This window comes from Nyctereutes procyonoides, unplaced genomic scaffold (genome assembly GCF_905146905.1).
Source record: "Nyctereutes procyonoides isolate TBG_1078 unplaced genomic scaffold, NYPRO_anot_genome, whole genome shotgun sequence".
NCBI lineage: Eukaryota > Metazoa > Chordata > Mammalia > Carnivora > Canidae > Nyctereutes > Nyctereutes procyonoides.
This window is the reverse complement of record NW_026575146.1, coordinates 84,012,321-84,026,957: the sequence shown is the minus strand read 5'-3', so window position 1 is coordinate 84,026,957 and position 14,637 is coordinate 84,012,321. Positions and strand designations below refer to the sequence as shown.

The 14,637-nt window shown below is 42.2% G+C and overlaps 1 protein-coding gene across 6 annotated transcripts in view; it reads left to right on the top strand.

The window, feature by feature from the left end:
• GARRE1 (granule associated Rac and RHOG effector 1) overlaps positions 1–14,637 on the top strand; it is an 82,004-nt gene that overhangs the window by 49,859 nt on the left and 17,508 nt on the right. For all 6 annotated transcript variants that reach the window (XM_055311367.1, XM_055311363.1, XM_055311365.1 and 3 more), the window contains 6 exons: positions 2,188–2,394; positions 6,553–6,693; positions 7,141–7,236; positions 7,373–7,534; positions 8,380–8,538; positions 11,557–11,654. In XM_055311367.1, the coding sequence (XP_055167342.1) occupies positions 2,188–2,394; positions 6,553–6,693; positions 7,141–7,236; positions 7,373–7,534; positions 8,380–8,538; positions 11,557–11,654 (863 nt within the window). The remainder of the gene's footprint in view (positions 1–2,187; positions 2,395–6,552; positions 6,694–7,140; positions 7,237–7,372; positions 7,535–8,379; positions 8,539–11,556; positions 11,655–14,637) is intronic.

Below are 14,637 nucleotides of genomic sequence, written 5' to 3'. Positions count from 1 at the left end.
CAGCCTATAATTCTAATTGTTCTCCATAGAGGGCTGACGCTTTGGCGTGAGATTTGTGTGAGTTTGTTTGTTTTAGTCTGGCCCTGGTGACTCCCACAGGGGAAAATCTGAGGGAACAAGTGTTACCACTGGGACTTACCACTGGGACTTGTTACCACTCTTTCTCCAGGAAGCAGAGCTCTGACCAGTCGGGATGGAAAAGGACAGCATCTAAAATGTGTGCCGGAAGGTGAGAGGGCCCGACTTGAGTCTTTTTTTTTTTTTAAGATTTTATTTATTTATTCATGAGAGACACACAGAGAGAGGCAGAGACACAGCAGAGGGAGAAGCAGGCTCCATGCAGGGAGCCTGACGTGGGACTCGATCCCGGGTCTCCAGGATCACGCTGTGGGCTGAAGGTGGCGTTAAACTGCTGAGCCACCCGGGCTGCCCCCGACTTGAGTCTTACTTTTGGCTGCTTCAAGGGACAGGACTAGGCCAGGAGGTAGGCACTGGGGTCAGATTTTAGTTCCTTGTAAAGGCAATGGATACAGTTCCCCAGCCATCACCACCTCTCATGCAGTGCACTGCATGCTGACAGCAAGTGGGCCCTCTCAGTTGTGCTCCTACCAGTTGAATAAATTGCAAACTCAATGAATAAAGTAATATCTTGAGTAAGTAATCTGTGTGAACCAATAAAATATGATAGACCCTCCATGGAAAAAATGTGAACGTTATGAAACATAAAAGAGTTAGGGATAGTTTTGTTATTGTTGTCAAATATAGCGTGGGCAAAACAACTGTAAAAGTTTAGGGGGAAATGTTAGTAATGAAGTTCTCTGCTCACATTGCTTTGCAAGTGGCAAGATCTTGCTCTCCTTTATTATTTTTTTAATTTTTAATTTTTTTAGAGAAGAGGGTTTTTTAAAGATTTTATTTATTTACTTGAGAGAGAGCATGAGTGTGGGGAAGGGCAAAGGGAGAAGGAGAAGCAGACTCCCCACTGAGCAGGGAACCCAACCCGGGGCTTGATCCCAGGACCCTGGGATCATGACCTGAGCCACCATCAGGCACTTAACTAACTGAACCACCCAGGCACCTCTCTTGCTCTCCTTTAAAGAAAAAAAAAAAGTAGGAAATCATAGAGAACACCTTTGTAGCTAGGGTTACCTAAAGAAAGCAAACAGGAAATGACATCAGAGAATGGCTTTGGCCAGTGCCAAGGAAGGCAAATAAATGCGCATTGGTATCTTAAAATATTTATGGTATATAGTATTTTTTGGCATATATAGTTACATACTAACAGTATATATTATGTATATAGTATTTTTTAAAGATTTTTTTATTTATCTGAGAGAAAGCTAGAGTGAGCAGGAGATGGGGGGAGGGGCAGAAGGGGAAGTCAGACTCTGCACCGAACTGAGCAGGGAGCACAACTTGGGGCTTGATCCTAGGACCCTGGGATCATGACCTCAGCTGAACGCACTTAACCAACTGAGCCACCCAGGCCCCCTGTAGATAGTATTTTTTAAAATGAATTCCCTACTTTAATTCCCTACTGCTTCATCAACCAACTAACTATTGATATGCATCAGAAGAGTGAGTTTCTACTGTTGTGACAAGTGGAGTCATCCAGTATGTTTTGTTGACTCTCAGAAGACTGGTCTGTCAGCTTTGTTTCCTAAGACTGGAATTATGACATACAGCTATGTTAATAACACTGTTACCAAAATAACCTGTATCTTTGGATTCCGTTTCTAATAGCATGTCTTCTTATAGTCAAACTGACCTTTCTGATTTTCAATCACATGGCTTTTACTCTGCCTTCTGAATGTTATGTGCACGTAACTGGAACTGTGGGTTCCTCTGGTTCATTAGGAGCCCAGAGACAACCAGGGTTAGTGTGAGTCAGAGTCTATGTGAGGGGAGTGGAGAACAGGAGTAGGGGGGCCAGGTGGGAACTGGGAAGGCCCATTTGAACCTTGGGGTCTGCTGTTTGGTTGAAACATTTTGACTTGTTGGCATCAGGCACCCAGGGGCAAACATGAGAACAAAGATCCTTCTAAGGCATGGTGACTTTCTAGCTTCCTGTGATTTACAGATTTCCAGGTACTGTTATCTTCTGCTCAAATTGATAATTAACAGTATATTGTACTAATGCACTAGCAACCCACAACCTAAAAAGCCCTGGCTTTCTTGTTTTCACAGGTGTTGGGACGGTGTTTCTTGACAGTGGTGCAGGTCCATTTCCAGTTTCTGACCCAGGCCTTACAGAAGGTCCAGCCTGTAGCCCACTCCTGCTTTGCTGAGGTTGTTGTGCCAGAAAAAAAGAACAGCAGTGGCGGCAGCTTATCTGGCATGAGCCACACACCTGAATTGGAGGAAGCTGTGCGATCCTGGCGGGGGGCTGCCGAGGTAACCCTGACTTGGGGGAGATTGGTGCCCTGTGTTCAAATAGCAGCAGCCCCAGAGGACCTTTGCCTGTTGGTTGCTAAAAGAGGGGTTTTATTTAGAAATGTTAGTCTTAAACTGTTATCGTTAGCTTGTTCATTCACTTAATAGTGAATGCCCACTTTGTGCCAGGCATGGGCCAGGCACCGGGATGACGGCCTCTACTCACAGCCTCCTAAGAGGAAGGGCCTACAAAAACAGGGTGAAAGGGCTGTGATGGAGGTGTGCAGGAGCCCAGAGAAAGGGCCCTGCCTCTGACTAGGAGTAGTGCCGCAAAGCATCAAGGAAGAGGGACCAGGGAGAAGAGGCCAGAGCCTCAGTCTGGAAAGACAGGCCAAAACTGGCTGTGGAGGGTAAGTGGTCAGCCAGGCAGCCAGGTGGGGATGTGACCAGTGACAACACATTTCTTGTAGGCATTTTAATACTCCTTTGTGTTCAGGCCGGGGGTGGGAGAGAAGAGGGGTGTGCGGAAAGCCTTTTAGGTGGGGACTTCAACTAGGACTTATTAATGCATTTTACAGAGTAAAAGATAGTTTACAGTTAAGGAGTATCATATTGATTTCTTATATACTGTCTAGTTTGAATCCCTCTGTAACTAAATTGGCCAAGTATTTCATTTCATGTTTTAGAAATCTGCTTTAATCAAATTTTAAGTGTGATTTTGCACACTTTCACACTGTACATTCTCAAATTTTCTTATTATTTCAGTTTTATGCTGTTCTGCAGTGTTATTTCTTTTGAATTTCCTTTCAGTTCCTTTGTCTTGTTGCCTTGCAACCCTCTGTGTCCTATCTATTGCTGGGCTCCAACCTCCTGATCACACAGCTTATATTCATACCCAGTCTTCTCCACTACTCCTGGTGACATCATTGTGCTGAGAACCCAGTGTACAGTGAGGCCCTACGGCACTTCCTTGACCTTCTCCCCGTAACGTTTTTCTTCACCCACTTGAGTCTGCCCACACCTTTCTGCTTACCTGCCAGCCAGTGACCCTGTCCCACATGGCACTGAGAAAATAGAATCCACCTGGCAGCAGCCCCCCGGGTTCTCAGCACCAAAACGATACCATTCTCCTTCAAACCTTCTTCTCCTCCTTCAAACCCTCTCTTTTCCTCCTTCAAACGCACTTCGCACTTCTCATCCTTCCCTCATTACAGCAGAGGAAGTGCCCTCTCCTCCCATCAGGTGCCTGCCCTGTCCACACCATCCCCCGCCCTCAAGGCTTCTGTGGTGGGACCATGTGTGTTCTCTCTTTCCTCTTCAGCACATTTCCCCCACTACATGAACACATTTACACAAAATCCTCGCTGTCCTGCCCTGTGTCTCTGCCCTTTTCACAGCCAACTTCTTGGAAGGATTACCCACCTCACCTTTAAGTCGTTCTAAAAAAGATAATTATGAAACACTTCAAGCATTTAGTAAATGTCACATATACTCTCTTTTAGCTTCATCAGGTGAATCTTAACTCTTTACCAGTTGCTTCATGTCTTTTATTTACTTACTTACTTACTCACTGACTTATTTTTAAGCAGGCTCCATGCCCAATGTGGGGCTTGACCTCACAACCCTGAGATTAAGAGTCGCGTGCTCTTCCGATTGAGTCAGCCAGGTGCCCCTTTTGTGCCTTTTATTTTTAACAGAAAAAAAATACTGTTTACAAATGCAGTTGAGTTCCCTTTGCAACTTTTTACTGTCTTACTCATATCTCTTCCTTTGTAGAGATAACTTCTTTTGAATTTAGAGTTTGTGAGTCCTGTGCACATTTTTGTATTTTTACTCTGTATCCATAGATAATGTTTCTATTTTGCACAATATGAAACTTTATATAAATGACATCATTCAGATGTCAGTGAAATCTGGTTTCCACTCACACAAAAACAAGCATTTTCTTCTCAAGGTCACTAATGCCTTCTGTGTGGCCAAATCCTGGGGAGCATTTGACTCCATTCAGCACTCAGGGCAATGTGGGCCCTTGGACATCTCTCTTCCTGTGGCATCCCTGAACCAGGCATTAACCTGGTTCATCCTCTGAGTCATCCTCTGAGTCTACTTTGCTAGCTTCTCCTCTTCAACATTACTTAGAAATGTCAGTTTCTCAAAGCTCAGTTCTGGGTGCCTGAAGGTCTTCCTGTTAGGTCCAGATAGCCTTGGAGCTTTAAGAACTGTCAGTGTGGTGGGGGTCCTCAAATATGTGTGACCAGTCCACCTCCATGGGCTCCAGGCCCCTGTATTCAGCTCTTACTTACCTCAGGTATCCAGGTAGCCCAGGCTTAGCTTTTCCTCACATCCCTGGTCCTCCACAGATTTTCCCCATGCTAGCAAGTGCTGCCATCCCACACTGAGTACTTCATGCAAAAAACTGAGATAGATCTTCCTGTCTTTTCATCGTATCTATGTCCATTCAGTTAGCCCTGCAGGTCCCACCCCCAAAGTATTATTCCAGATCTGTCTCCTTCTGTCATTGCCCTAGTTTTGAGAGTCACTACTCTCCCCTGACACCTGCCGTAACTGGACTCCCTTGCTCTCCTCCTTGTCTTGCCATCCTTCAGCACTCACTCTCCATTTAAAATTGGATAATGTTCCTATTTCCTTAGGGTAAAGTATAGATCCTTCACCACGACCTGCCTCGTCCCACACAGTCTGGTTCCTACCTTGCTCCTCGCTAGCCTGATCTGTGGCCTCTCTCCCCCTTCCTCATTGGGTTCTAGTTTCTTTACTGACATATCTGTTCATCTATCTCACACTTCAGTTGACTGTCTCCTCCTCCTCCTTAAACTCATAACCTAAATAAATAAAATATTTTTTTAAAAAGTCAAATAAGTTGTTGGATATTTCTTTTTTTTTTAAGATTTTATTTATTTATTCATGAGATACACAGAGAGAGAGAGAAGCAGAGACATAGGCAGAGGGAGAAGCAGGCTCCATGCAGGGAGCCTGATGTGGGACTCAATCCTGGGTCTCCAGGATCGCATCGTGGCCCAAAGGCAGACACTAAACCGCTGAGCCACCCGGGCGACCCAAGAGTCAAATAGTTTTAAACTGTGACTGTTAGGGTTTAGGGACTGAATGGAATGGTAGTCATGGGTAATTTGTGAAGCTCTGGAAACTTTATAGCATTATAGCTGCTAGTTACTTTCCTGCAATTTTGTTAAATATTATAATTCCTTCAACAGAAGAACAAAAATTAGCTGTTAAAAATGTTAATTGTTGCACAAATATTATTACAACAAAAATAGACATTGAAAAATTCAAAGATGGGTCACTTGGGTGGCTCAGTGGTTACGCATCTGCCTTTGGCTCAGGTTGTGATCCCAGGGTCCTGGGATCCAGTCCCGCAACAGGCTCCCTAAAGGGAGCCTGCTTCTCCTTCTGCCTGCGTCTCTGCCTCTCTCTCTCTCTCTCTCTCTGTGTTTCTCATGAATAAATAAATAAATCTTAAAAAAAATAAATCAGGAAAGTTCATCCTGAATTCTTCCTCCCACCTAAAAAACATATTTTTCTGTATTCTCTGATCCTGGCCCATATGTATAGATAATTTATATTTTATCACGAGACATTGGTTCATTTTTTTCTTGTTTCTCTGTCTTGTTTATGTACTCTCATAAACATATTTAATAACTGAACAGTACGTATTTAAATTTTTTGTGCATATTTCAGAAGTACTCTTTTTCCTTTAACGTTCCAATGTACATTTGTTTCCCATTCTCTGTTTGTGTGGCTTTTTACTGTGGTGTATAGGGGTACCTAACCTTATATGTTCTTTATTAGTCTTATTATTATTCTGGAAACTACAAGTGTCAATATTCTAGCTTCTCTGCCTTTTAAAGCAGGGAAATAAAAAATGTGAAGGTTTGACATATAAAATAAATTAATAACAGGCAGGTAAGTTGTCCTTCCAGGGTTTTGCTGTGTCAGCTTTGCTTTCTCTTCAAGATGCTTAATTTCATCTTCCTAAATTTCTGGCTGCTTACTTTGTAATACAGGCAATCCAGAATGTCTGGTGTACATCTAATACTTAGTCTCTTGCTTTAACATAGTTTTTGGTTTTTGTTTCTTGTTTTTTAAATGTTGCTAATGTCTGTCACATTCTCTGTCACCTACCGGCCACTGTTATTGTTGCAGGCAACATCCAGACTGAGGGAAAGAGGCTGTGACGGCCGCCTGGCAGGCATTGAAGTTCAGCAGCTCTTCTGTTCTCAAAGCGCAGCAATTCCTGAGCACCAGCTCAAAGAACTGAACATGAAAATCGACAGTGCTTTGCAAGTAAGTATTTTAGAACAGGCACATAGTTATCCAAGGACACAAACAAGGGAGGGAGTTCAAGTGGTGATGTTGAACCAATTGGAAAGAATAGTAAGATGGATGAGGTGCCTGAGTGGCTCAGTCAGTTAAACATCTGCCTCTGCCTCAGGTCATGATCCTCATGATCCCAGGGTCCTGGGATCAAGCCCCGAGGTGGGCTCCCTGCTCAGCAGGGAGTTTGCTTTTTCCTCTCTTGCTCCCCATGTTTGTGCATGCTCGCTCACTCTCTCTCTCTCTCTCTCTCTCTGTCAAAATAAATAAATGAAAATCTTTAAAAAGAATAGTAAGACGATAGTTGGCTTGAAGTCTTTTAATTAACTATAGAATTTTTAAATTTCTGTTATCACTGGACATTGTCATTTTATAATCTGTATAATCTTGATTCTTAAAAATCAATATTTTTTGCAGGCATATAAAATAGCTCTGGAAAGCCTAGGCCACTGTGAATATGCAATGAAAGCTGGTTTCCACCTGAATCCAAAGGCAATTGAAGCCAGTTTACAGGTACGCTTCTCTCTCTGGGAGATCTGGGTGGAGATCCTGTGGTACGGAAGATTCGCCACACCAAGTGAACCAAGTGGCTTGGCAAGATGTGCTGTGGGTCACCTCTCCTCTCCTCTCCTCCCCAAACCTCTCATAGGGCTGCTGTAGTGAGGCTGAAGCGCAGCAGACGGGCCGGAGGCAGACTCCCCCGCAGCCCATGCAGTGTGAGCTTCCCACCGTCCCTGTGCAGATAGGATCACACTTCCTGAAGGGCGTCTCCTTCAACGAATCGGCCGCCGACAACTTGAAACTTAAGACGGTAGCTTTTCATGGGGTTTCAGTGTGAACATGGAAATAGTTCTTCAGGGAAACCTAAGGGCTTGTAAGGAATATAGATTAAAAAATAAAACTGAAGTCAAGGCAGGAGGTATTAGTAAACTGGTGTCTAAAAGCGGAGTGTGGCGATTTATTTTAATGAGACATTTGCCAAGTTTTATTCAAAATTTTGTTAAATGTTCAACATAAAGTGTTTTGAGAGTACACTATGAAATACTATTTATGATTAATATTTAGCAGACTTTGTGAATTCAATAAGAAGAGAAATCTTGTCATAATACTGCAGTAATTGTGACCATTTGTGGGGCATGGTGTCATGCACTGTCTCATTTATCAAATGCTCACCCATGAGATGGGTACTGCTCTTTTCTCTCTTTGACAGATAGAGGAACTAAGACCCAGGCTCACACAGCTAGAAAGTAGTAGACTGGAATTTGAGGTTATGTAGTCTGTTTCCAGAGCCTGCATACCTGACCACTTGGTCATCCAAAATAAAGTTGAGGTTTTCATTGGTATTTGTTTTTGCCAGATGATTTGGCTCCTTATTTAGAGAGATTCAGAATTTCAAAATTCTTCAACCAGTTTGCATTAGCAAATTACTATATGATGCTGTGTTTTGTGCTAGTATAGAAATCACATGTATGTATTGATGTATGTGTTTCCATATTCTCAGAAGATATCCAACGATAATTATTTATGACATTAAAATGACGTGATTTGGAGGGACTGAAACAAAGTGCTTTTCTCTTGAGGACCTGTAAATTCGTTTTGACAAATTTTAGAATCTTGTACAGCTTTATCTTGAGCTCTCGTCTTCTCAATCCATAGCATACAATGTTACAACTGATCAAGGAGGCGGGCTGCTATAATGGAATCACACCTAGGGACGATCTTCCTGTGACTGAAGTACTGAACCAGGTGTGCCCATCCACGTGGCGGGGTGCCTGCAAGACTGCCGTGCAGCTGCTGTTTGGCCAGGCTGGACTGGTGAGTGAACATGTGGGATGCATGGAAGAGGGAGAGCAGAGAGCCATGTTCCCAGCATGCGAGTGTGTAGTGTGGGCACAGGTGTGGAAATACTGAATATTTGGCATTACAGGGTGTAGACCACGTGGAGAAGGTAAAGGGAAATCAGGATAAAAAAGCTTTTTTGTTGTCTTTTATAGATTGATAATATGTATTCATAGGAAACCTAGTTGCAAAATGAAGTTGTAGGTTCTCATTTTATTTTTATTTTTTTAAGATTTTATTTATTTATTCATGAGTATACACAGAGAGGAGAGAGAGAGAGGCAGAGACACAGGCAGAGGGAGAAGCAGGCTTCATGCAGGGAGGCTGACGTGGGACTCTATCCAGGGTCTCCAGGATCACACCCCGGGCTGCAGGCGGTGCTAAACCGCTGAGCCACCAGGGCTGCCCGGTTGTCCTCATTTTAAAGAGACTCATATGTTAGTCATGATTTGGTGGGGAGAGCCTCTTTGCCCAGCTTCCCTACCTTGGAGCCACAGTGGATGTCTTTCTGATGCTCAAACGTGCCATGCTTCTTCCTGTCTCAGGCCTTTGCACTTGCTGCTCTTTTAACCTGAGAATACTTCTCTCTAGTCTTCATGTGATGCTCCTTAGCTTCATGATGTCAGCTCACAAAACCACTTCCTCCGAGAAACCTCCATGGTATAAGTAATCCCCCCACCCAGTCACTTTGTATCCCAGCTCTCTTTTTATCTCCTTCCTAGCAGTAAAATAACATCAACTCAGAAATAAATTTAGTCTTTTCACCTTTGTAGAGAAGAGTAACTTTTTTTTTTAATAAATTAATTTTTATTGGTGTTCGATTTACCAACATACAGAATAACACCCAGTGCTCATCCCGTCAAGTGTCTCCTTCAGTGCCCGTCACCCATTCACCCCCACCCCCCGCACTCCTCCCCTTCCACCACCCCTAGTTCATTTCCCAGAGTTAGGAGTCTTTATGTTCTGTCTCCCTTTCTGGAGAAGAGTAACTTTTGGTAGAGTTGGGTGGGATCAGGAAATGAACATCTGAAATCCCCATTTATCTTTTTGCTTGGCATCTAAGACCCATATAACCTTATATACTTGATCCCACTTTCTAGAATTAAATGACTACTTTTTGAAAAGATATGGCATTTTAGTCAGAGGTTAAAGGTAACTAATTAGAGATTAAGAAAATTTAAAAAACTGTTTCTTACTCTAATTCCTACTTTATCCAGAAATGGAACTGTTGGGAGGATTGCTGTCCTTTTGTGTCACATGAGGGAGAGCTCAGGTGGCCTACCTTAGGGTGGTGCTGCCTTGTGTAGGACCAGGTGAGGGCCTGTCCACAGTAGTGAATTCTGCTTCCTTTAGCATCTAGTCCTTAATACAGGAGTCCCTAAGAGAAGGATCAAGCTGGAGACACCCTGCTGACATATGTGAGAGAACCCACTGCCTCTAGGAAATTGATCCGTATTCCCAGAGATCATTTTTTTTTTAAAGATTTTATTTATTTATTCATGAGAGACAGAGACACAGGCAGAGGGAAAAACAGGCTCCCGGGACTCCAGGACCACACCCTGGGCTGAAGGCAGGTGCTAAACCGCTGAGCCACCCAGGGATCCCCCCAAAGATCATTTTGGCTGAAACTAGGACAACCATGGCATAAGTTCTCCAGAAAGGAGTGGGTAAAGTAAAGCAGAAGGATACACAGGCTGTTTTGGGAAAACATTGTAGGTTAAAAAAAAAAAAGTCCCATGTTACCGAGAGAGCAGAAATTTCTTCTAGTTCCTTACTCCTTGCTCCCAGGGCACCTTTGTGTGTGACTGACAAAGAACCTTTAGATTATGGGCTCTGGAGATAGGCGGAGAGAGGAAACACCTGCCTGGTCCAACAATGGCTATTACTTGGACAGGAAGTCTTTTCCAAAGGACATTGCAGACCAGCTGTGGGAACTCTGTTTACAGCAGTGGAAATCAGCTCCATTAGAGGCTGAATTTAGAATCATAATAAGCAGTTCTGCATGGCTTTTGAACTATATCAGATTTATTTATTTATTTTTAAGTAATCTCAACACTCAATGTGGGGCTTGAACTCACGACCCTGAGATCAACAGTCAAATGCTCTACCAAATGGGCCAGCCAGGCACCCATAACAGATTTTTTTTTTAACAGATTTATTTTTAAAGTGCTTTATGATTATTTTCTTAAATTCTTTTAGTTATTTTAAAATATATTAATCATTTTGTCAAACTCTAGATTACCTAGGCTACTACCTCACCTGTGTAATATTAAAGACTACTCCAAATAAGAAACCATTGGGATGACTGGCTGGGTCAATCAGTTAAGCATCTGACTCTTGATTTTGGCTCAGGTCATGATCTAAAGGTTGTGAGATCTCAGCCCCACGTCAGGTCTCTCTGTCCCTCTGTTCCGTCTGCCCTACCCCCTGCTCACACATTCTCTCTCTCTTAAAAAAAAAAAAAAGAGAGAGAGAGAAAGAGAAAAGAAGAAATCTTTGAGAGAAGAATCATCTTCACCTTTCTGACCTAGTTGTTTTTATCGATGGTTGAGGATAAAATGAACTTTTTAAAAAAACCTTCATCCACTTCTAGCTTGTATTCAGTCATTACAAATGGACTTTTCTGAAGCTGTGGTTAGATTTTTAATGACAGTTTTACTTTCAAGTGTATAAAGTAAAAAAATACTAAAAGGAAACAAATAATTCCTAATTAACATATTTATGATTTGGAAAAAGTACTAAAAATGCTTACAAAGTTCAGTACATCCTGCACCCAGAGTTTGGTTTTTGTTTATTGAAGTATTACTGTGTTCAGTCATTTTTATTACTTATATTTGTCTTCATGCGGCTCTTGACTGGCCTCTGCACAATTGCCTTGCCATGAGAATAGTGCTTGCCAGAGTCTCTCAGTATTAGTAGGCTCATCTATTGAATTTGTTTGTAATTCATTTTCCTCTCTGAAAGCTGATTATTGTTTCTCTCTCTCTCTTTTAGGTGGTAGTTGACACAGCACAGATTGAAAATAAAGAAGCCTATGCCCCCCAGATCAGTTTAGAGGGCTCCAGAATTGTGGTTCAAGTCCCATCCACATGGTAATGTGACTCTTAACACAAGCTTAAGCTCTGATTGAAGTTCCCACATCTTTGAAAAGAGTGCTTTGTTTTGGACAAATCCTGCATTAAGTGACATGTCAGGTCTTGCTACTTGTACAAGTACATGGGTAATGATATGTCATGGTTATCAGTCTATGATAAGGAAGCCAGGATGTCTGAAAAATAAGTTTTTTTTGACCAATAATGTAAGTAAAATGTTGTATACTCATGGATCACAATGAGCAACATTATCTTCTGTTACTGAGTCCACAGCTTTTGAATAGAGTACATCATTTTCTCAAAGTCACCAGTGCTCCTCTAAAGCTGAGCACAGAACATAGAATCCCTTCTCCTCCTCTGTTTCAGTAACAACCCTGATGGTCTTGGGCTCATGCTATTACAAGTCTGGGGGCGGGGGGGATCCCTGGGTGGCTCAGCGGTTTAGCGCCTGCCTTTGGCCCAGGGTGTGATCCTGGAGTCCCGGGATCGAGTCCCACATCGGGCTCCCTGCATGGAGCCTGCTTTGCCCTCTGCCTGTGTCTCTGCCTCTCTCTTTCTGTCTCTCTCATGAATAAATAAATAAAATCTTTAAAAACAAAACAAGTCTGGGGACGGACTGAGCCATTTTTATTTTTATTTAATTACATTTATAGCCTTAAAATAGATAAAGTATCCTTTGTAGTTTTTTAAAACAGAAGCTCCTACAGATTAGTAAGAAAATGGACAAGGTGCATGAATAAGTAACCAAAAAGACACACAGTCAACAAATAGATGAAGAAAATATGTAACCTCACCTGATAAAGGCAGAGTGAAGAAACAATAATACAATGTTGTTTTTGCCCTTCATGTTGTTAAATTGTTTTAAAATAATAAATAAATTTGAAAAAAAATAGAAAATAAAGGTTTTGGACAGACTGTACAAAAACAGGTACAGGAGGTGGATAAATCATATGGCATTACTGGAGGGCAGTTCAGTGTATCAGAAGCCTAAAATAAGAGATGTGATCTCAGGAGTTCCACAGTTCCACCTCTGGGGATTTATCCTTGTGATGTGCATATAAATCCAACTAGAGGATCAGCATCATAACCTTATGAATAAATAGCAAAAACTGAGCATCTGTTAGAAGGCTTCTGTTATTAAGATTGTGATATGAATGAGTAACCACATAGAAAAGTCTTGAAACATTTTGGTGGGAAGAGATGTAGTAAGGCATGATGGCACTCTTGGTGCTTGTGTGGACTAAAGTGGTAACTGGGTAATTTATTTGAGTTGTATTTAAACCATTTCTCCTTGAAATGTGAGGGTCCAATGGTAGACTCTGCCAAAAGTTCTAGGACTTGGTATGTTAAGGAAAGGCAAGCAGTTCACTTCATGTCCCCAAACCTCCCTTCTAGGAGTTCCCTCCTCCCCCTAAGTTTTTTATTTCTTATTGGATGGTATACTGTTAATTTATATACATATCTTCCTATCAAACAATAAACCAGATGCTCACTTTTCTGTAAGATTTTTGGGTTCCTGAATTCATTTGTTTCCCGATTCAGGTTCTTATTTTTTTTTTTTTTTTAACTTTCTTAGGTTTTTTTTTTTTTAATTTTTATTTATTTATGATAGTCACAGAGAGAGAGAGGGAGAGAGGCAGAGACATAGGCAGAGGGAGAAGCTGGCTCCATTCACCAGGAGCCCGACGTGGGATTCGATCCTGGGTCTCCAGGATCACGCCCTGGGCCAAAGGCAGGCGCCAAACTGCTGCACCACCGAGGGATCCCCCGATTCAGCTTCTTATTGAAAAATATTAAACTTTTTTTTTTTTTTTAAATATTTTTTTACATTTTTATTTATTTATGATAGTTACAGAGAGAGAGAGAGAGGCAGAGACACAGGCAGAGGGAGAAGCAGGCTCCATGCACCGGGAGCCCGACGTGGGATTCGATCCCGGGTCTCCAGGATCGCGCCCTGGGCCAAAGGCAGGCGCCAAACCGCTGCGCCACCCAGGGATCCCGAAAAATATTAAACTTAACCAGGATTCCCATTTTAGAGAAAACATTTTGAACTTTTGAATAATTAGGTGAATAGAAACAACTAGTAATTAAATGGTTAACACTGCAGTTTACTTCCAGAACTCTCCATGTATGATTGATTTCCTTTGTAATTCATTGAACCTCCATGAAAGACCTTATGGACTATAATTTCTTGGAGAGGCTCCCCCTGGTGGCTTTTGGTAAAAACACAAAGTTTTCAAAATACTTGTTTTTGTTTCTAAGTATAAACTACATGCTTGTTAAGAAGAACGCAAACAGAAGTGAATGCTTTATTCCACCTTTGGAAAAATGGAATTGTTAGCAAAGACAGCCAAGAATTTATTACATGCTTTGCTTTTAAAAAAATGGTGTGTCACACTGCCAGATAGGATTTTTTTTTAAAACAAAGTAATACCTTATTTAGATTTTTTAACTGTCTTATTTAAGTTGTCAATCCATCCTTCCTTTCAGCAAACACTTACTGAATACCTACTATGTGGCAGACACTGTCTGGGGTCTGGGAATTTAAGCATGAGCAAGACAGACAGGGTCTCCGCCTCTAATAGAGTCAACTTTGTAATGGGAGGGAGAGTGAGGGGACAGCCAACAAGCATAAGAGTCCAATTCAAAGCCTGGTACATGTATGAGGGGATAAGAGTAGAATGATGTCTATGATGGAGAATAACTGAGGTAGCGCCAGGGAGGGGAGGACATTTTGGATGAAGAGGTCAGTCACGAAGGGTCCTTCCTTGAAGATAGGACATTTGAGAGGAGCCAGCCACATAGAGAGCAGAAGGGAAAAGCATTTCTTCCAGGTAGAAGAAATAGCAAATGCAAAAGCCCTGGGGAGTGAACTGGCATGGCTGGATATGTGGTAGGTGGCCGTGAAGAGAGAGCCAGAGAAGCCAGGATGTGCAGGTTCCCCCAAGGCACTTGGATTTTTATCTAAGAACAGGTAGAGGAT